General features: G+C 41.7%; 1 protein-coding gene across 4 annotated transcripts in view; it reads left to right on the top strand.

Annotated features, from left to right (window-relative positions):
- Positions 1–2,056: 2,056 nt before the first annotated feature.
- CDH17 (cadherin 17) overlaps positions 2,057–22,554 on the top strand; it is a 28,080-nt gene continuing 7,582 nt past the window's right edge. Inside the window, exons 1-14 of one of the 4 annotated variants that reach the window (XM_027892530.1) lie at positions 2,057–2,165; positions 4,936–5,005; positions 7,717–7,815; positions 8,456–8,593; positions 10,116–10,254; positions 11,435–11,593; positions 12,237–12,436; positions 13,905–14,036; positions 14,902–15,052; positions 15,777–15,992; positions 17,288–17,364; positions 18,817–19,008; positions 20,244–20,488; positions 22,205–22,335. In XM_027892530.1, coding sequence (XP_027748331.1) covers positions 4,961–5,005; positions 7,717–7,815; positions 8,456–8,593; positions 10,116–10,254; positions 11,435–11,593; positions 12,237–12,436; positions 13,905–14,036; positions 14,902–15,052; positions 15,777–15,992; positions 17,288–17,364; positions 18,817–19,008; positions 20,244–20,488; positions 22,205–22,335 — 1,924 coding nt within the window. In that variant the 5' untranslated portion in view covers positions 2,057–2,165; positions 4,936–4,960. Of the gene's footprint in view, positions 2,166–4,497; positions 4,644–4,935; positions 5,006–7,716; positions 7,816–8,455; positions 8,594–10,115; positions 10,255–11,434; positions 11,594–12,236; positions 12,437–13,904; positions 14,037–14,901; positions 15,053–15,776; positions 15,993–17,287; positions 17,365–18,816; positions 19,009–20,243; positions 20,489–22,204; positions 22,336–22,554 lie in introns of those variants that run through there. The other 3 variants (XM_027892531.1, XM_027892532.1, XM_027892529.1) reach the window with 3 other exon arrangements.

Raw genomic sequence — 22,554 nt, 5'->3', positions numbered from 1 at the left:
CGCTCATTTTAATACATATTAATTATGTTGTCAAATTATTATACCCTAATAGATCCACAAAAGAAATATTTTCTAAACAAACAGAAAGGGAAAGAACCTGAGATCAGGCATGTCCTGTTAGTTTGGAAGTGGAAGAGGTACATGGAGAGACATCAGCTGAACTGAAACCAGGAAAAGACAAAAAGAAAAAAATGAAAAAGGAGTGAGGAAGAAAGGACAGAGCTGATAAATGGGAAGAGTGAAAAGGATGTGACTAATGATATGAGAAAAGTTGTTTCTGGAAAAACTGACTCATTGAACAATGTTTCACACAACGAACACCTGGACGTTTGCCTTTTTTTCGTTGGATTTACTCAGGGAAACAGCTGGCTCAAGAAACCAGTCACACTGCTGAGTTTGTTCTCATGATTTTATCTGTGGCACCCTGTTATGACTGTTGTAAAGCCTTAAGTGCTTCTGGACTTTGTAATGAATTTGACATGGGAGGTTTTTTTCCTGTGTGGTTGCAACCTGCAAGCAGTTGCTCTGTGCCTGGGAAACTATTTCAACCAGAGAAAGATACTGGGTATGAGAAGGCTCACCTCTTCCAGTGACTTTAAAAAAATAGAAGCATTCAATTAAGCATATTAGGTACATTACATTTGTATATTTGCATTTCAAGTGACACACTGCACTTCCTAATAATTGGACTTTCTTGCAGAGACATTGCTATCTGAAAGACAAATGTGAGACTTGTTCATATGACTGACTTCTGACATACTGACTTGAGTTATTCTGCACTTGTCATGTAAAGGAGGGCTAAAATGACATTAGGAATTTGTGAATGTTAATTTGGTTTTGCCACCATGAATTCTTGCTATTTTGAAATTAATACTTCACGTTGAAAGTACAGCTCATTCATACTCAAGGAGTACATGATTTTTCCGTGTGTATGTACTTAAAATCAATGTATTTCCAAGAAAGTTCAATTGCCTCCCCTTATTATATTTACTTAGAATCACTAACAATGAGTTTTAATGCTTTATTTGGAACTGGTTTTGAACTGTGCTCTAAAGAGCTAGCAGACTGCTAGCAGACAACTTTGAGAAAGTCTGAATCATTCTGAGTGCATGAGCAAATGGAGAACAGTTGTCTTTGAAAGCAAGCTGAAAGCACAGCCCAGAGATGTTTTCCTGGAGAAACAAACTGATTTCAAGGGAAAAGGGTGATCTGAAACACAAAAAGAAAGCTTAACTTTTCACAGAACTGTACACCTTTGAGCTGCAATCGATTCTAAACACTTCTTTCTTTAGACGCATAATTCAGAAAATAATGTGCTGCACAAATATTTTTTTTAACCAAATATATTCTATTTATTATTTGTTTTACCATAGTTCTTCATGGTCCAGTTGATTTCAGTTCCCTTTACTGAAGGTGTCATAATACAGAGACTACTGGGGACTGGTTCTCTTGAAAGGCTGTAAACCTAAAGAGACATGAAAGATGATACACAAGAGAAAGGAAGGATTACATTCACTATGAGATGAATATCTGGAAAGGGGCAAATAGAGCGATTTGCCCAAAGCTACCCAAAGTGAATTTGTGGTTGAGCTCAGACAGAATTTGAACTTTTTGATGAGAATAGACAAATTATTCTCATAACTAGACTGGTTCCTCCCCATGCACAGCTCTCCTGTGAAAACAAGCCACTTTTATGTCCAAATTATTCTCTTTTGAACAAGAATTATTCCTGTAACTGGGCAAGTAGCAAACATGCTCTCCAACCAAGGCCCATGCCCCGTCCTCTCCACCTCTGCTCCAACAGAGGCTAACTTACCCACTGGAGCTCCAATGCCACACCTCGAGTGTTCATTTCTCACAGCCTCACTGAAAATAATTAATTCAGAAAGAAAATCACAAAGGACCTAAAAATATTAAAGGCTGTAAATTACCTTGGAACTACATTGCTTCCTTACAGGGCTGCTGTTTCATACCACACCTAGTCATTAGTATCAATAATTCTCCACGCAGTTAATGTTTGAGCTGCTGAATCTCTACGGGCAAGCCCAAAGAACTATAAACTGTCTTGATAAGCACAGACAGACACCACCAGCCTGTGCAAAGGAGATTCCCACAGCTGAAAGGAAGAAGCATTTTTAGAGCAAAATAAGCTTTTCATGTTACAGGTAAGGGATGATCTAACTGCCATTTCACAGAAAGATTTTAAAAGCTGAAATGAGGGTTTTGTTAAAGGATTTTCAGGTGGCGTTAGGAACTCAGCTGTCCCTGTGAAATGGATGACTGCTGTGCTAAGGCTTAGTCTGGTTTTTATTTGATTTGGATCGATTTCCTCTGTTTTCTCTTTGTTGAATTTGAACATCTGAAATCAATCAACTAAAGAAAATAGTATTTTTTTCCATGGAACCAAATACTTGTGATTGTTACTGATCTTTAACCTCCGGGAATATTCTTTGTTCTCTGAATGTTTATTATTGAAAGTCACTGGGACATTTTTAGGATGGTTATCCTAGAGATTTCTGTTTAGTCATGGGAACCGTAAGGGATTATTAGGGATATAGTACTGAGATGAAGCTGAGAAATGAAGGAGAAAATATGGCTCCGATCCTCAGCCAGAATCCAGGCTGCATTTAGTTGAGTCGATACTGTTCTTATCCTGAAGCTGTCTATTACTGAAAACTTTTGTATGAATCTACATATACTGAAACTCTGCTATGAGTGACAGAGGAGTATGTGTTTTGGGTCTTTGGTCCTTGGCAGGGCAATGCTTCATAAGATTTGGTAGGAGTTTCTAGCCAAAAATTAATGTTCAAGGGCCAATCAAACTTTACAGCAGGAACTGCAAATGGCATGACATAAGGAAAGGATGTTTATATTCAAAGAGAAGGAAACAGCAAAGGCACTTATCATGCAGACTATGAAATGGTTGTATTTCCACTGTTGTGTTTCGCAGTTGGATCTGGACAGAAGAACCCAGCTGTGACACAGTGCTGTAGGGCAGCCACATGAAGGAGGGCGTTTTTCAGCATTTTCTGACCCCTCTAGTAAGGCTGGATGTGTCCCTTCCTCAAACTTTCTCCTCTCCATAGTAGGCCTTGCTCCTTCTCTTTTCCCTGAATCCAGACCAGGGTATCCCAGGCCACCCCATACCCTTTTCTCCTACCTCCTGCTGGCCTCCCCCAGTACTTTTAGCTTCCTGCTGTCCTTCCACCGCTGACTGGCCAAAGGGCATTTACAGCTGTGCCTCCCCTGCCAGGCACACGCTGGGCACAAACTGCAGCCTTACGCCTTGGGTCCTCTGTACCCCCTGGCACCCCAAATTAATAATGAATGAGTTTTTTGCTAATAAGTGCAGCTGAAACTGGCCAGTGTATTCAGAAAAGAGAGGCAGGAGGGGAGTGGAGAGGCAGAGAGGCCGTTGTACAGGCAGAGAAATGCCAAGAATTTTCATGACTATCTAACTGAAATATCAGCAGCAGTCTTGGTTCAAAATGTCCTTCTAGGGGGTTCAAAGTGTCTTCTCCTTCTCTCTGCCCTGCCTGTGCCATCTCCTCTGGCTTCAGGTGGACAGTGAGGGACCTGCTTGACAGGCATCCCTACCAGGCACCTACAGGGGCTCAAATTTAGCCTTTGTTTCCTGATAAATTTCCTGGTCACTTCTGTTTTCAAAGGGATGTCATATTATTTTCTTCCAGTACCCACACAGTTAGCCCCAGCCCAAGGAAAGAGCCTAGCAATTTCGAAGGGTGTAATTGCACACGCATATAACCCTGCTTAGAATGGGATTTGAAAGATAAAGTCATGTGGCATGTCCTAGAATGAGTGCTAGAGAGAACAGCGATGTGGGCAGTGCTTTCTATATTTACAGGTCTCCTTTTGGGTCAGCCACTGAGGAAAGAAAAGGAGTGGGAATAAAATGGCATGAATGGAAAGCACAAGCAGGAAGGCATCTGGAGGGAGTTGTGTCTCCACACTGTGTTCTTCTCCTTGGGAGGCTCCATGGGACAGAACTATGGTGGCTGAAGGATATTCACAGAATGTTTTGAGTTGAAAGGGACCCACAAAAATCATCAAGCCCAACTATTAAGTGAATGGCCTTATACAGGGATTGAACCCTTGACCTTGGCAGTATTAGGAACATGCTGTAACCAACTGAGCCAACCCACTTCCTCAATACCTACAGGTGTGAGCCACAGAACATGGATCACCACTAAGATGGCAGCACAGTACATCAGCTTCACCTCTCTTCAGAAACAGCCTCTTCCTCTTTGTTAAAATCTAGTAGTGAGAAAGTAGGATTTCATTGTGAGAAACCCATCTAGTTGTCAGGAGGATGTAACAGAAATCGTGGAAGTGTGTGCTCAGCATTTCTTTGAAACTTGAGGCAGACAAGTGCTCCTTGGACTTGGAAATTTCATTTCCAGTAACTGTGTTGTTTTAAGGGGTGCAGATACCTCAGGCTTCCTCTGCCTCTGCAAGCTGAAGCAAATAGTCGTTTATTAGGAACTAGAAGACAGAGACCTTAGAGTGGTCCCCGCAAGACTTTCATCTTATTGTGGTTGTGGTTTTCCTGTGAACGTGTTGTTGCGTTCAGTAAAGCAGAAATGAAAATGGGGCTTGCATGACAGAATCATTGTAACAATGAGGTTGCATGGCTTAAATTTTTGTGCTGGGTTCAATCTTTGACAGCTCTTTGGGGCTCTCACAACATGTGGCACCTCTTGCACCACTGTGCACAGGCCTGATGGGCACAGGCTTCCTGGACAGCCCGGAACACCAGCGGTCCTGCCTCCCATGGGCAGAGCTGCTCCTGGTCCTTCAGAGCTCACTTTTCAGCTCTCTCCCTGCAGCTTCAGGAAAGCTCAGCTCTTGCCTTAGTTTGCAAATAGATCGGTCAAACTCTGTGGCCTTAAAGTGACTGTCATCTCTGCTTTGCAGGACCTGAAGCAAAGCATATTCCAGTATGCTTAAGCTGTGTGGACTTCAAATTCTGCTTGTCATTCACTCGGTGAGTTACAGGTTTTCCTTTGTTTATCTGGGAGCAAATGGCAAAGGTTGCCTGTGAGCCTCTGAACTCTAATCCACGGGGTGTGCCAGCCTGCAGGTTGGGCTGGTACTTGTGCCAGCAGAGGGGCCGTAACTCTGGGTGTGGAAGGGGGGCCCTAACATGTGTGTGCAATCTCATGGCCAAAAGTTAAGAAGGCAACTCAATCATTAGGAAAAACACTTTAAAAAAGCCTAAAAAGGCACAAATTTATCTATTTTGCCTCTTGTGCTTCATCTTTAGATATCACTGTTTCCGATAATTGGATTTCACGCTTGAAAAGATTTAAAAATACTGGAATAAATCACCAAGCAGTGAAGTCATCTGTATCATGTGTTCTGTATTTATAATCCATACATGTGATGGCATATTAAATGTATTCTAAGACATATAATGGCACATAGTTTAAACTGTGCACATTAATTATGTATCCTCATTATTCTGTCTATGTGAATCTCTTTTCAGAGGATTTTCTCAAACTGAAATATATTAATTATGTTATCTATGGACCTCATGTATTAAATTCAATAGATTTACTGATGTTTGTAAAGGCTATAGTAGTAGTGGCTTCTACTTCACAATTGAAATTAACAGAAAAGGTTTAAAAAAAGAGTAAAATTCAAGTTCAGTAAAAAATGCCTTAGAATATGGACACCCTGAGGGGTGGGACTGATGTGCCATAGTGAACACCTCCTTTTTCCTTCCTATTGCAAAAGCTGCTGCCCATGGCAGTGCTGACCCCTCCATGACACCACTCTGCAGGCATTATAGCCATTTTCAGAAGGGATGCCACTGGATATGAACCAAGGAGCTTTCACTCCTGAGTAGTGATTCATGCTGTAGACATAAGTTTGGAAATATTTATGGTCCACTTGAAGTAATTTTAATCGAGAGAAGTGATATCGCTTACTTGCTTCACAGACTGCACTTTGAACTCGTTGGGTTTTATAGCATGAGCCTTTGTTCCTCCATGGCAAGGAACATGATCAAGCAAAACCTGCCCACAAAATGGCCCTGGGAGACACCTGCAGGAGCCAGGCTGTGCCCACTTCTGTGGCTGGGAACAGCCTCAGCAGGTCAGATTTGGGGTCCTGCTATGTCTGCAGCAGAGGCCAGCAGTTGGCATTTAGCAAAAATAGTGAAAGGAAGGTGTAACTACTCTTTCCTGGATGTGTAACTATTAGATGGCTTTTTTTTCTATTTTTCTTTTGACACTAGAGTTCAGTAGCATCCCTCCCGCTCCTTCCTTATCTCTCACAGTACTCTGCTTTTCCTGTTTGCAAAGGGAGTCACAAACCCTTGTAGGCGAGGAGGGCAGCATCTCTGGCTATTATTAAGCAGAATCTGGCATTATTGAAACACCACTTGTGACACACACACACAGAGCAGTGCTTTAGGGTAAATTGTGCTGAACTTAGCTGTGTTTTTGTCATAGGCAGAATTAAGTTTTCCCTTGGTAATATGTAGACTGTGCTTTTCTGTGAGAGGTTGAATAGCTGTCCCAGCAGCAATAGGACCAAATCCAGGGGAAAAGTCATTCAGCAGAAAACATGCACTCCCAGAGCTCAACTCCACTGGGACTCTAAATGTGTAAAGCAAAATAAAGTAATATTTACTCTGGAAGAAAGGGAATTTTACCTGTGCAGCCAAATGATGGAGCTCTAATTCTGGCAGGCAGCTCCTCAGCATTGGCAAGACAGGGAGTGAAAAGTAGGTATTCAGGGAAGTTTGGTCTTGCTTTTGGAGAAACTGGTAGATTATCTGAACCACAGTCTGAATTGTCATGTGTACAAGGGCTGCCCTTAGAGGCTCTATTCTGCTTTACTTTTTTGGTTTGAAAGAAGGAACAGCCCTTAAATATTAGAGCAGAAGTGTGTCTGGAGGTCTTGGGGTAGTAGGGAGTGGTGATCATAACACTCATTAAAAAATCAGCAGAAAAAACATGATGTGAAGTCATTGCCAGAAAAAGACAGAGGTTAAGACAGAACTGTATGGCATTTTTGCCATCAGATAGAAGCTAAAGATCAGGTGGACCCGTTTGCTCTGTCTGTGGCTTGCACTCACACGTAACTGATGTGAAGGCACAGGGTTCCAGTGGCTGGTCCAGATGGCTATGGCACTGAAGGTGATAAGGTAGGGGATCCAGAGAGGTCCCTCTTGTTCCCTTACAAAAAAAGATTTGAATTTACTGAGGAAATTACAAGGGGTGCAGTCCCTATTCCTCCCCATCCCCATGTGTGGCATTGGGCCTCCAGACACATTAGTTTTCACAGGACCTTGTGACTCCTAGATGGGACATGGATGGTCCTGCTGGGGACACAGAGGTGATCCAGCAATGATTTTATAAACTTTCCTTTGGTCTCAGTCTACATTCATCTCTCCGCTGCTTCTGTTTGCTCTTGAAGGTAGATCAAATCTGATTTAATTATGTAGTGGTTAGAAAAGGGCAGGGGCCAGATGTTTGTTCTCGAGTTAATTAATAAATAACACTGCTTTTAAAAAAGGATGTGCCCTAAACAACCTGGAGATGTTCAGTGCAAACCAGCAAGAGTCTCTGCTGTTACACTATAGCAAACTAACTTGCAAGAAGCTCAGTAATGGAAAGCTGCTGTTTGTGCATGGCGATAGCAGACAACCCTCAGCTGTTTTCCTCCATCCCTCTCTCTCTGTAACAGGCTACATGCTTTAATCTGGGGGACCTGCATGTAACTGGGCCTCTGAAGGACATGAATTTCTCTATTCCAGAAGGAGGGGGTGTGCGCATCCTTTACCAGGTAATCAAGTGTCTCTGTTATCCACTCCGGTCAAAAACCCCATAGCCTGCACGGAGAGACCACATACGGAGTGTTGTCATCTGTGCTGGTGGAAAGAACAGTCCCTCAGGAGGATCTGAAATTAATTTTTAATTCCTCTCTCTGGGAATTCAAGAGTCTATGTGCAAACAACAGGAGACAACCCCCTCTCTGAAACACATTTTTAAGAGGATATCCTAAGACAGCGATTAAGAAAATCAGCATTCCTAGAGAATGGGTTTCCATGTAATTTGTGTCATCATTTTCCTTTGAGGTTTTCTTCCCAAAGCCATAACCAGATCCAGCTCCCAGGCAAATGGAGAATATGTGTCATTTTTTTCCATTCCCGTGCTCAGACAAAACCCTGTCCTAAGCAGACGTTTGCTTTGGAAACAAATTGCAGTTGGGATTTCTTGCAGCATTAAGGAAATAATGTGAAAATTCCCCTGTTGAGGATCAGAAAAGAGCAGATTTTTTTGAGCAGACTCTGAGAATATCATTCTCCCAACCAAACACACTTCTGGCAATAGATTTTAAAAGTCACAAAAGCATGAAATGATTTTTATTATGCTGAAAAAGTTGAAAAAGAAAGATTCTCCCTCAGATTTTTTTTCCATTGTAGTTCACATCCGAGCCACCTGCTGTGAGATTCAGATTGTCTGGTGATAAAGATGGAATAATAGACATTGCGCCGGAGAAGGGCATCCTGTATCTCAATGGGTCCCTGGATTGGGAGACCAGACCAGTGCACCATCTGAAGGTAAATGAAAATTAGAAGGAGAGTGTTAATTCGCTCTCTCTTGGAATACCTGAAATTAATACAAAACTGTTGAAAATTCACATTCTTTATTTTGTCTATGTTTACAGACAGCATTTTCACTTTTAATATTGAGCTTTGCTGGAATATGCATGGTTTCGTAGTTCTGAAAGACCGCACAGGAAAATGCTCCTTAGCAGAGGACAGCTGTGTTGAGAAAACAAAAATTATGCTGTTGCAAACACCAGTCCTTTAACTCTCTTAATATATGGGAATACTTGGCTGAAAGTGAAATCTGGCCTCATGAATGAGTTTTGTTTGTTATCCCTGACAACTGATAGGGTGAATTCCATGTCTGGAGTGGGAAAATAAACTATTGTAATCTATATAGGAAGACTGTAATCTGCGTGGTAAATGGTGTGAGTAAAAGACATTTAGACAGAGAGATACAGATCTAACCTATGTTAGATAACAGCAGAAAGCTGTTTTGCAAACGTTGGAGTCTATTAAAGGAAAAAGCTTTGTGTGCTTGTCCTGCTATAATAGCCTTTTCATAAGGATCTCATTGTAAACACTGTTGGGTGTGGGACGGTGGGTAGGCAGTCTTTTGGTCTCAGTATAGCCTTGTTATGTTATTTTATGTCAAGAATGTTGGTGTTTTTTCCTGAGGCACTAGCAGCTGGGAAGGAAATGACCATGATAGGATCAGTATATGAACAAAGTACATGATGATTTTTTAGCTAACCTTAGCTATCTTTCTGAAGTCTAACACTCAGGTTTAATGGTTTCAAGTTCTCAGCTATAAAGCACCCTTGGATTGGAATTAGAGAGGACAATTTTCTAGCTCCAGACGTTATCAATCCTAAGGATGTGAATCATTTGTAGACAAGAAGTGATGACAGAACTAAAAATTTATGCTTGGTTAGGCATAAATAATCATGATTTTGTCTATTATGTCTTTTTATAAATAAAATAAAGTCTCACAAATGTAGTATATATTTGGTGCTTTAAAGTCAAAGAAGGCTGGAAAATAAGAAGTCAAATTGTTTGGAAAAAAGTCATTAAAAATAAGAATTAATTTTTCTTTACTAACCTTTAGATCAGCCTATTTACCTGGTTGTGATATTTATAATAGCAATTATTTATAAATTCTATACCATGTTAGGTTTTCTCCTTGTTCTTTAGGAAGTATATGTTTCTATTTAAAGAAAGACATGAATTCTGAGCCGTGCAAAAATACAAGTTATCTGCTGAGACTGGAAGTGAGAAATTGTCCTCTGAAAAGAGTCATTAGAAGGAGGAGTGGGTTCTTTTGTTTTGTTGGCATTGTATACTGTAGCAAATTATTGTCAGTGAGCTACAGTGGCAAATTTGTCCTTGTAGAGAGAGCTGCGCAGTGATGGCTCTCACCAGATTTGTGTCACAGTAGGAATGACTTGACATTTGACATCCTTATGTTAATTTATGACTTTTAATTTACCTACACGAAAATATTTCCTTGCTGTTCCTTCTTTTTTCAAATCAGGTGGAAAGTCTGGATGTAAATGGAAACGTAGTGAATGGTCCATATGCTGTTACAATATATGTGGAGGACATCAATGACAACCCACCAGAATTTAACCAGACATCATATACTGGAGTAGTGAGGCAGAACTCCCGTCCTGGTAATTTTCTTAATAGTTAAATATTGTAGTTTATAGGAAGGTAGGTAAATTAAACAGGAAGATAAAGTGGGTGCTATATTTCAACAAGCAACAAAATTATCAGTTTTCCTTCCCACAGGACTGTACAAAATAAGGATGAAAGCCTGGATAATATGATGAAAAGGCAAAGAGGTCACCACTATGTAGTGCAAAGGGATGAGTGTAATCAAAAATATTTCATAGCACTTATTGCTTTGCAAGCATCACTTAGCAGGCAAATATGGCTGGTCTCTCCATTGTACTGAAAAAATTCCTCTTCTAGAAGGAGTTTAAAGGTTGCCAAAGACTACACAGAAAGAGAATGCTAAGAATATGTAACTCTTTGCATAATAGTGAAATAAAATGCCAGGGTAGATATGAGGTATGTGTTTACTGTGACAGATGCTTCTCAGAACATGGACTGAACCTTAGTATTTAGAAGAGAGTCTTAGATTATCAACTGCAGTGATTCAGTCTATAAGTCAGGAAAATATCAAAAGCAGTTTCACCTTGGAAATGAAACAAAAGGCTGTTATCACTGTGACTATGGACACGAGAAGAAACTTTCACTAAAGAATATGCATATAAACCTCTGTGGGGTCAGAAAATCATTCTGAAATATATTACTGTATTCTTAACTGCATCCAAGTCAGAAAGACTTTGAAATTTACATTGGTGCTCAAAAGGTAAAATTTGAGTTACGTTACCATGTATTTCTATATTTTTTTCACTGTATAATTGTTCCTTTAATTAAAACTGTGTCATAGCCATATGCCACTTTTATCAAGGTGCTTTGGGTTGAACTCACTTGTGTATGAACTGTAAAGTGGCCTTAAAGAGAGATACCAGTGAGCTGCATTCTGGGTTCAGGCACTCATGCGGTAGATAGCTCTCTGCTGAGTTAACTCTGTCACCTTCTTCATCTACTGGTTTTCACATCTATTATGATCCTACTGGTGGAGATGGGAGGAGGGCACCTGTGGGATGACATGCAGGCAACATAACCTCTACACACAATCATGGCTTCCCATGAGAGATGAAATATGAATCAGTGGCAGTTCCCCATAAGCTGCCTTTCTGGCTTGAGAGCACTGCCTGAATGGACTATGTATTGAGGTTTCAGCCTCACCTCTTACACCTGTTTCTTCTCTAATCCAAACAGGCAAGCCTTTCATGTATGTCTATGCCACTGACCGCGATAATCCTGCAACTCCCCATGCACAGCTGACATACAGCATTCTCCATCATTTTCCCAATCCTTATGAAGAAATGCTTTTCCAGATTGATAGTGAAACTGGAGCCATCTCACCGAGTAAGATGGGTATGTAAAAAGACCTTTGTTTTCAAGGAGCAAGCATGAGTTCCAGGGTGTACGTAGGAAAAAAAAACCAACACAGGTCTGATGTTACATTCTGAAGTTAGTGGGGCATACTCCACCGAGGCCCTGCTTTTAGGGACCTTGTTTTGTGTCCCACCAAATTCAAGGGAAGTTAGCAGAAATGGATATTGGGATCTAAAAGAGAAGAGAGATAGATCCTCTGACCCTCAGGACTACACTGTGTCATATTTTGTGATTAATTCTCTTCCTTGAAATCTAGAGACCCAAAAGCAGCAACATGAGAAATGCAGAGAAATCTCAGCCAGCCATGTGATCCCAACTAAATTGCAATGATTTAGAAATGCCCATCTTTTCTGCTGGGCTGAACAAGTGCTTAACTGGGGTGAGGGTATCTGCACAGTATGAGACCACAGCACAGAGGTCTCACATGATTACATCTACTTGATGCTGTGCTGCATCATTCAGAGAAACCAGAGGAAATTGCTTGCTGAGATTTGTCACAGAGGACCATCTAAGGAGTGAGTCTGAAGCAAATAAAGAAACAGTGCATGAAGGAGGCAATGGGGACATGAAATATCCCTACAGGCTCTGCAACATTTCACTTGGCTCTTTGCTCTGTCTCTAGGCTCTTATTACTTAGATCCTCAAAAGCAGAACAACTTCCTACTTGTTGTTTCCGTGAAGGACATGGCAGGAATGACAACAAATGCTTTCACCAGCAGTGCCGATGTGATTATCTCTGTAATGGAGAGCCTGTGGAAAGCTCCCTCCACCATCCGCATCCAAGAAAACTCAACCCAGGTCCATCCTGTCAACATCAGCCAGGTAGGCTTTTTGGCCACACTCCCTGCACTTCTTGGTGCCACAGAGTCGTTTTCTCCCAACTAATTGGGAAGGTGCCCCGACTGCATTCAACACTGGGCTCTTCAGAAGGACTTCAACACCTCCCAATTATTTTTCATATGGTATCTTTTGGAAATGATTGTTAGTGCAGGTCTCATTGACTTACTCTTAGTATGAAAATTAACAGTTTGAAGGTGACCAAGATACAGTCAATACAATGATGAGAATGATTGGACTTTGCCCTTCAATTTGCATGCAAAGTCCAGTCATGGTTCCTCCAGGCTTTGGGCAAACCAAGAGTTAGTCTATCGAAGGTTATTTTGAGGTTAACTTCTTCCAACTGCAGAAGAGCCTGTCAGGGGATAAGATCCACAACAACCCTGCTGTGGGCAGTCCCCCGCACTCAGGGACACCTTATGTGACCAGTTTTGTATCATGTAGCACACCTGCTACATCAGAATTACCTAGGAAGGACTGAAGTGTCCTCCTTCACATCCTGTATTGCCATGGTATTCCTCTTTTCATAGTGCAAACACAAAATATTTTGCTGATAACTGCAGCCCAATAGCAATGCATACATCAGTATATATTAACTAACAGGCCAAGAGCCTTTCAGAAATATTTGTCTTTGAAAAATGCCTTGGCACTGACACCTCAATGCCGTCATCCCTCAAACATGGCAGGATTCCTCGGGTCCTGTTTGCAAGAGTAACCAACTCGGTGCTATTCCCACTAGTCTCAGTGACAGCCCGAGGAAGTCCAGAGTGAAAGCAGGTGGAAGAAAGATTAACATGAAATGGTGCATCCTTTCTGGGGTCACTTGTAGACAAATTTCAGGTGGCAGCCAATGACATGTTGATTTTGCTCAGGGGAAAATGAAATGCAGTTGCTGCTATATAGTATGAAACACAAACAGTAATACTGACTCCTTCATTAATTTGACAGTCTGTGTACTTATTTCATTTTAAATCTGTAGCACCCCAGTAAAGATTCTTCACCACAGACTGCACACCTATGTGCAGATAGGTACTGGGTATTTGTTTCACTTCTCTGAATTATATAAACCAAAACAACAGGCAGGAAGAGACAGTGTAAGGAGGTGGAATAAATTAGTGTCAAGATATCCAAATACAAATAATGGGGTTTTTTTTCTCACAAATTTAGGTCCATATCATAAGACAATTCCATAAAAAAATAAGTGTTGTAGCCTATCTGGACAACTGGAGAAACTGGGGTAAAACGGCTTCACCACACAATTCAGAGAGCAGAGGTGAATTATCAGTCTGATTTTCTGCAGTCCATCCCAAGAACCTGCCAAACTGTTACTTTTCTGGTTTATGAAGCTAACAGGAACGCAATCTTTTCTGTTTGTTGTCCAGAAATGATCCCTGTTATATCTCAGTCTGCACTTCTGACTTCCTATCCTAACTTATTTTTTGGTTTCTTTTAGGTGCAGTCAAATGAGAAAGGTGCAATTTATGACATTTTTGAAAAAGAAAAGCTGCCCAGGCTCCCATTTTCCATCAGTCAGGATGGGGTTATTTATGTGACCACACCACTGGACAGAGAAGAAAAGGATACTGTGAGTAAACACATAAAACCTCACTGATGCAAGAGACCATAGCTGGAAACTGATTATTGATGTGGGAGTAAATATGAGAAAGCTCAATAGAAAGGACAGAGGGGGAAAAAATAAATAGAAGTTTTGTTTCTTGCCACTTCTGTTTGGGAATGATTTGATATTTATGAAAGCACAACCACCTACTACACCGTAAGCAGCCTTCAGGCTGATAGCCTGCAACTGGGCTGGCAGTAGCAACCACTGCCCACAGGACAAGCACAATGTACAACATGGACCAACTATGGCAGGATTGTGGCTGCATGAGCAAGAGACAGGTGATGGCATTTGTGGAGAGCAGGAGATCTGGATGTTTCAGAACTGCTTCAGACCCCAGGAGCCTCAGGGATCCCTCTGCACCAGAAGCAGAGTTTAACTTGGAACTGCAACTGTAAAGTTACCTTGAAGTTCCCTGTCTGGGGGTCTAATAGGCAGAAAACCCTCTGTTACCTTTTGTTCTTGGAGGAAATTTGGACACAGAAGAGGCCAGAGATCAGATATGCTGGAGAAATTCTATCTCCAGGTGTAACAGATGAATTTGCAAAGTGTCAAAAAGGAGTTATTCCTGCTTTTCTTGAATTTTTGCAAGAGCAGGGCCACAGTGCAGGGATTTTAAATTCTTTTAAAGGAATTTTTAATTCTTTTGAGAACTCAGATCTCAGACACTAAGAGGTAATGGAATAGTTCTGAATTAAACAGTGAAAATACTGAACAAACTTATGAGAGGATACTTCATTTGTGTGAAACACTTCCCTAGTTACATATTTAAATGCAGAATATCATCGCAGTGGACATTCAAAAAAATCTAATCATGCTATTCTTATTGCAGTATACATTCTTCGTGGTCGCAAAAGATAACCAGGGAGAACTGGTAGACAAGCCTTTGCAAATTCATGTTATTGTGGAAGACATTAATGACAATCCCCCTGTGTGCCAGCAGGCCCTCACTGTAATTGAAGTTCAAGAAAATGAAGTTGGAGGTAAGAAAACAGCTTCTATTATTTTATACACAACATTCTAGTCCTGTTATTGTTTCCAGCTGGGTGCAAATGAAGCTAGAAATTCTGATCCCAAAGAGTAAAATGTAGCTCTCCTAGACAAATGTTTTCCTGTGCAAATAGCCCTGTTGTTTTCACTTCAATATTTCATGTGGAAAGGATTTCAATAACCTGAGAAGGGCAGACCCAAGATACCTACTTCAAAAAGGCTGTTCCATTTAAAACGTAAAATTGCATTTTCCCACAATCACAGTTTTGGACAACTGCTTAGAGTGTAAAAAGAAAAACACCCCTTTTATTACTAATACAAGAAATAATGCTCTAAAAGTGGTGTGAGCCCATTTTCCCTCATCCAGATACTCCTCAGTGACTTCGTCTTCAACAGACCATTACCCAAATCTGTCCATAAGTCTTTACATCCGTTATTCGGTTTCAGAACTGAAGTGCCCGTTGTTATAGCCACTTCTGATCAAAATATGTGGCCCAGTCCTTTTGGACTGCCCCAACCCTAAATCTGTAGGCCGGGATGTTAAAAGAAACACTCCCAGAAGTGACATTATTGTGTCTGTCACAGTGTCTTCCATGCAATTTTATTTTTATTGACCCTTTACTCTTTGCATTGGTATCACTGTTGTCAGTGTGTACCTCTGTGGAGAAACAGGACCACTGCATTACCTGCCTGACTCTGGTGTCTACTCTGCCACAGGAAGCACTATCGGCACCGTGTTTGCTACGGACATGGATGAGAAGGACACCCTTAACTCTTACCTGCGGTTCAAAATCATAAGTCAGGTTCCTGAAGTTCCCACAAGTAATTTGTTCTATATTCAGCAAGAAACTGGAGTTTTGCAGTTAACTGGCCGTTCCTTAAGCAAGTTCTATGCATCCAACTATTCCTTGGAGGTGCTGGTGACAGATGGAGGTATGTAATGCCTGCTGTTATACCCTGCTGTTATACACTGGAATAACTTTGTTGGCACTGGCATCCCCTGTGGTCAGTGTCCAAGAGATGTGAGAAGGCATGGAAGATTCATTGGACAGGCAGTAGCATTGAAAACTATCTTGCTCTGGTGTGGTACTTGCCTCATTCTTGAGACACAGGGCTGTTAATCATGATTCATACTGCAAGCATGGAAGGAAACCAGCTCTAGGGCAGAGTGTGGCTAAATTGGGAAGCTTGTTAATACATTCTCCAGTGAGAGATTTCCTTCCATGGGGTAAAAAAAACGAAGAGATCATGATTGTGGTTTTCCCCCAAAATCTTTCAAAGGGACTTACTGAAAAAAAAAAATCAAGAAATTAAACACAGCTGCTCAGCAGTCCAGATAATGTATTTTAAACATTAAGAGCTGAAATTAAACTTTGAAAAGAATCTTGTCCATTATGTAAATTCCCAGGAGCTCTTTGTGGCTCACCAAATGGAAGGGAAATCGAACTCCATACTAAAGCTTAAAGCTTTGGGCTGGAGTCCTCACAGCTAAGCAAAACTTGTGGATGGAGGAACTGACATGTAAAGAAAGCAGTGTGACGTGTCTGTAAATTAAATAGCATAATTTAGGCAAAAGACAAGAAAACCTTGCAGAAGGAGAAGCTGGTGATTTGTTTCGGATGCTGATTGGAATTTCATCCAAACAGTTTTACTTAGAACATTCCTTAACTTTCACCTCATGAAGCATGTCTGTAAAACACTAAAATCCATCTACATGTGAACAGCACATGACGAGACATTTTATGCTTTAAACCCACAACCCTCCTATGCTATGGATACCCCCTGCTCAGGTAGTGCTTAGATTTTCACAGATCTGAAGTTTAAGTCTGGCTGTAACAAAAATGAGCGTGCTGCCTGATGACCTGCTAGCAGGACAGGGTAGCATAACAACCCAGGGCTTACTTTTTGACACACAAAAGTGATACCGAGAAAGCTAACACAATTCATAGTTATCATCATCCTGGTAAAGGGATATGGTTTAACAAGTGAAGGACATAAAATGAAGCAGGATGGGACGATGCTCAAGAAATTGGAAAGGTGAATAGTAAGATAGAGTGAGGTCATCAGTGACCAGGAAATATTTGAGATCAAGTGCTTCTTCTAACAGCAGGACTTTGCTTGGATTGGGCAATCTGGCAGTGCTCACTTTTGCTCACAGTGAACCATTTTGGAGGAAAGTTATTTTTGGCAGAGGGGCTGCTGTGATATTGTTTGTCTCTTTCGTGTAGCATTTGAAACAATCTGTGACGTGGAAGTACATGTCATTGACACCAATGATCAAATTCCCATCTTTGAAAAATCAGATGTGAGTATTTTTAACATTGTTTTGGATGTTCAAATAACTTTTGACAATTCTTTGAGTGTATGTTCAATGTCTGTAGAATGTCAATGGGAAACTAACAATTTACAGAATAAGTACCAGAGTAATCCACTACTGAAAATAAAGGCAGAGTATTGCTGCAAACCTGTATATATGCTCCATCTAAACAGTGAACACTGAGACTGACACATAGTTAATTCTCAAATTGAAGGTGATTTGCTCAGTGGAAAACTACATGTACAAAAAGAAATTATTCCATTTAAGCAGTTTATTCCAGAAATGAAGGTTCTGAAGGAAAAGGGGGGAAGAAAAGGCTTTGAAATTAATTAAATAGCTAAATGGAAAAAAACTAACATCGCTCAAGTTCCAAACAGTGTTAATACACCCAAAACAGCCAGAAGGTGAATGGAAATCGAAGATCCTATTTGATTTGACTAGAAATAGTGGTCCAGTGATCCATGCCCAAACACATACCTGCTGGCCCTCAGTTCCAGAATGGGCATCAGGCTCTTGCCTTTTCCTCTGGCGGAGGTGCTGGCATCTGGTAGAGAGACCTGCAGGCCTCTTGTGACTTCTGCCTGATGGCCCAAACCTCCCTTGCAGAGGAGGTGCCTACATATAGGTGTCCAAGCTCCCATCATTCTTGTAGGCAATGCAGGCAGTGGGCTCAGGCCCATCCAGTGCAGATGTCCTTTTGGGGAAGTTTTGTTGCTTTTGCGACTTTGCTGACTGCATTGCCCAGGTCTCTGTTGATGGCAATGGGAGAATAGTCACATGCAGACTAGGTGCCTACATAGCAGGTTGTACACCTTCTCACCTCAAGGTCTCAGTACTGGAGCTGGTCTCAAGATGAAGCTTCTGGGTGAGGACACACATCAATCAGAGTCAATGGAGCTGGGATGCTAATGTGGCAACAGCCTGCGGTGCATAGAGCAATTAAATATTTAACAGGGAGGGGCCAGGGTGCTCATGGGGTACTGAGGAGCTTTGCTGTCTATCCTGCTGTGAGCACTGCATGAACCATGAGTGGTTACAACAGAGGAGGTGAAGGATTGTGAATGCTGCTATACTAGTACGTCCTGAGGACCTCGCTGCCACCGTCCAAGCTCGCTTGGCCCCGGCAGATGAACCTCAGGATTAAGGGGTGGGCTCAGTTCCGCGCACACTGTGTCTCACCTAAAAAATCCAATGCGCAGGCTGGAAGGTGTAAAGACCTTCCCCAGTTCTTCGTTCGCGAAGACTGGCCATTACCCACTGACATAGATCCCATCACTTTTGATAAATGTGTGGCTAAAAAAGCTTCCCTCCCTCACTTGGCTGCTGTGGGTTAAAATACATCCATGTTTGTGGGTTGCAAACTTGTTGTAGTGCTCAGGTTTCTGTCCATAGATGGTGCTTGGTGTATCATGTTTCAATGATCTCTCTCTCTCTCTTCAGTATGACAGTGTGACCATTGCAGAAAGTGTCCCAGTAGGAACTGTGATATTAGAAATTCAAGCTAACGATGCAGATGAGCCTGCCACAGGGAGCTCCCTCATCATCTACCAAGTGAAGGAAGGAGATCCAAACAACACATTCATCATAGAGACAGATGCTGAAACAAATCGAGGGTTTGTCAAGATTAACAAGGTGAATAGATGGATTTGTTCTTCTCCTTTGTTGTTACTTATTTGTCATAAGCAGTAACAGCCTTGGTGATGATTTGCAGGGAGTGGTGTTGCCTAGTGGAGGGGTGAGGACATCCTAAGCATGGTGCAGACTGCAGAAGGCTTCACTCTTGGGGTCAGGCCCTGTACCTGTGCAGTGCTCACACACTCACCTATCCTCCTGCCTTTGCTGTCCCCTAACCACCAACCATCAACAGCAGCTCCCTTCACCACCTCGGCTGCTGGCTGCTTCTCCAGCACAGCAGGCTCTGGCCAATGAAGTAGGTCTTTTTGCACCATAAAGACAAAAAATTGCATCATTTGTATGATTTTGCAGTTGCATAGGAAAAGAGAAAACCAGTTAAGTGCTTCCACGGGCTGTGGTGGTAGTGGTGGGTGGTGACAGGGCAGATTCCCTTCCCTGCTGTTGCTCTGGGCCATCGGTGGTTTTTGCAATGGGAGGGGCAAGAGAGGCCAGTAAGTCTCAGTGTGAGGATGGAGAGAGACAGCTTGTTCCTGCTGAGGGAAACATTGACTGCAACAAAGCCAAAGTTTGCATGTGCTGCAATGGGTGATACAGCCCACATGCTGAATGCTGGAGATGGGAATAGGAGGAACGCTTTTTGCTGCATCCACGAATTTCAATTGCAAAATTGCTCTCCCTTTGAAATTAGCCTTCTTGAAGGTGCTTGGATTGTGGGTTCAGAAAACTAATCACTCGTTTTCCAAGGGGTACCATATTGTATGCAACCGCTTCATGTGCTGCTGGCCAGGCCCAGGGCAGGCAGATGCAGCATTTGGTGGACCACAGTCAGGATCAACCTCACTGTCATTTTTTCCCAAGGAGGCAATTGTGAGAAACTCTGCAGTGCAACAACCCTTGCATGACTTTTGGCACCCAGAGTTCCTTTGAGGCCTTCTCATACAGAGCTATAAATACTATTCCCGTAAACAGGATATAGTTATTAAACTTAGGCAGGTGGCAACACTATTAGAAAATGCAGTTGCTGAGGAGGCCCCTAAACAGGCATATGGTTTCATTTAAATTGACTCTTCTCAGTGTCATTTTTCTCCTGACAGCTCTCCCTCGTTTTGTCCGTATCCAGGATGCAATCTCCACCTTGAGAAGAGGGGGGATTTGTGGTTTCTCATCAGAGCTCTTCGTGGCAGCAGAGCCATTGCTTAAAGCACCTTTTTTTTTTTTTTCCCCTAATCCAGGCACTTGATTTTGAAACAATGCCAGTGTACAACCTGGTGATCAACGCCACAAACCCTGAACCGCTGGTGCAAGGCGTGCAGTACAACTCAAGTTCCCTTACTTTGTTCAAAGTTTTCTTAACAAATGTGGATGAGCCACCTGTTTTCCTCAAGCCAGTTTACAAAGAAGAAGTACCTGAAAACATTTCTGTTGATGCTCTGCTCATGACTGTGGAGGCCTATGATCCTGAGGGGGATTCTGTACGGTAAAAAAGTGTGACTTTAATTAATTCATTGAATTTAGTATTTAGAAAATTGTTCTAAACATGTGAGGAAAATATGCCCAATATTTGACATGCAGGAAAATACTTTTTTTACAGAAGTCTTGTCTCCTAGTAGGAAGCTGAGGTGTGGTGGGGTGATGGCCAGTGACCCATCTGCTGAGCAGTGCTTTTCTGACCAGATTCTCTTTGTACTGTGACGAGCATCAGCCAGTGGGGGCCTTGAAACAGGAAACCACTAGGGAAGAAGGTCAAGATATGTCTCCTTGTCAGAGCAGAACTGGTTTGGGAATAACATATTTTCCATATCCATAATGCCTTTAACAAATGAATGAAGCATATACTGCATATCCTTAAGAACCTGTAGAAGAGTCTTCATGTCACACATGGCTTTTTCTCCATCAAAACACACAACCTCAAGTCTACAGTCAGCAATTAATTAATTTTCTTTCCCATCTGTCAAAGATAATATGCCTGCTTCTACTGTGGATGCAAAGCTCTGTACAAAGACAATTCCTGTGCCGTGTTGCATGGTGTAAATGTATCTTACACAGTAGAGTCAGATAGGATAATTATCTTGGGCTCTTCCTGCACAGTTCTCATCTGGAATGCTGAACAGATCAACCCAAACCAAATAATTATTAAAATTTAACTAAAATGTAGCAAAACACCAAGTAGTTAATAGAGTTATAGTATATAACTCTTAGGCCTCCAGTGGATTTTTATTCCCAGAGGTTTCTCATCTGGCTTTCTATTTTCCTCTAACTTTTGGGAACTTTGCATGATTGGCCTTCTGTCAAAGCAGTTTGAAAGCGAGCCACATAGTCCAGAAGCTCTAGTGGATGATGACAGAGACAGATGACAAATATTCACAAATACATAAACCACATTTTTGCTAAAAAATAGATTAAAGGGCATAAAATAAAAGCTATTAAAAAGTAGAAGATGTACAAACATGTTAGCATGCTGTTTCTAATGTAAGGGATACTGAAAGAACAAAAACTTTGAGCGAGAAGGTCAGCTTGCTTCTACTCAAGCAAGTGCCTGTGCTTTAACTGGGTCATATGTTCATGGTTAAATTCATACAAGTAAGTACCCAAAGACCTTGGTGTTTTTTTAAACAGTGATATAAAGGCAATTATGTGGTGGTGTTTAAAGCAGTCCCTGTTCCAAGGCTGACCCAATGGTAATTACTTCTGCTGCCAAGCTTCTCCAGACTGGCAGCAGATATTCACTATAGTCCACCTGGGCATCCTGTTCCCTTGCTGATCCAAAATAGAGTGCCTGGCTGCACTGCTCTCTCTGCCCCCCAGCCTTTGGCTTGTGCCCCCAGCAAAACCAAGGTGTGGGAAGTGCAGTGGGGAGAGAGTGACATGGGGTTGGGACAAAGCACAGTTTTGGATCAAAAGCTCAGAAACATCCCAGGTTTCACAGTTAGGAGGAAAGTGAAGTTGCAATTACACATGCTGGAGTAGTGGTGGCATTTCCATGGTTCTGCTCTCACTCTTATTCTGGATGATTTTGGCCTCTCCTCCTCTGTATCTTCTGCTTGACTGTAGTATTGTGACTCTTCCAAGAACCCTGTCTTTGAGTACAATTGTAACCAAGCTGCTTGGCCAAAATCAATTTGCTTTGTCAGATTCTTTTTCTGCTTCGGAATAGTGTATGTGATTTTTTTTTTCCCCCAATCTCTTTCCAAAGATACTCCTTAGAAGGTGATGTGAAGAAATGGCTGAAAATTAATTCAACCACTGGGCGAGTATACACTGCTTCCTGTTTGGACAGAGAGGAAACAGAAATGTACACAATAGACATTGTTGCAACAGAGCTGAGTAAGTGATGAAACAAACACATATACACACAGAGGAATCGCCTGTCCTTACTCTTTTATGAGGAATTATCATACCTCCCCTGACTAAACCCATGAAAAGTACAGGAACATGTATCCTTAGATATACATCCTATGACGTATCCTTAGATGTATATATTTCTTAAGATTTTGGCTTTCTTTAAAAAATCTTGATGCTGTAGGTAATGAGGATTAAAATAGT

Source organism: Empidonax traillii, unplaced genomic scaffold (genome assembly GCF_003031625.1).
Source record: "Empidonax traillii isolate 1590-97213 ecotype Southwest subspecies unplaced genomic scaffold, ASM303162v1 scaffold355:size2308892, whole genome shotgun sequence".
In the NCBI taxonomy this organism is placed as follows: domain Eukaryota; kingdom Metazoa; phylum Chordata; class Aves; order Passeriformes; family Tyrannidae; genus Empidonax; species Empidonax traillii.
The sequence above is the reverse complement of the archived record's forward strand: the minus strand, read 5'-3'. Positions and strand labels throughout refer to the sequence as shown.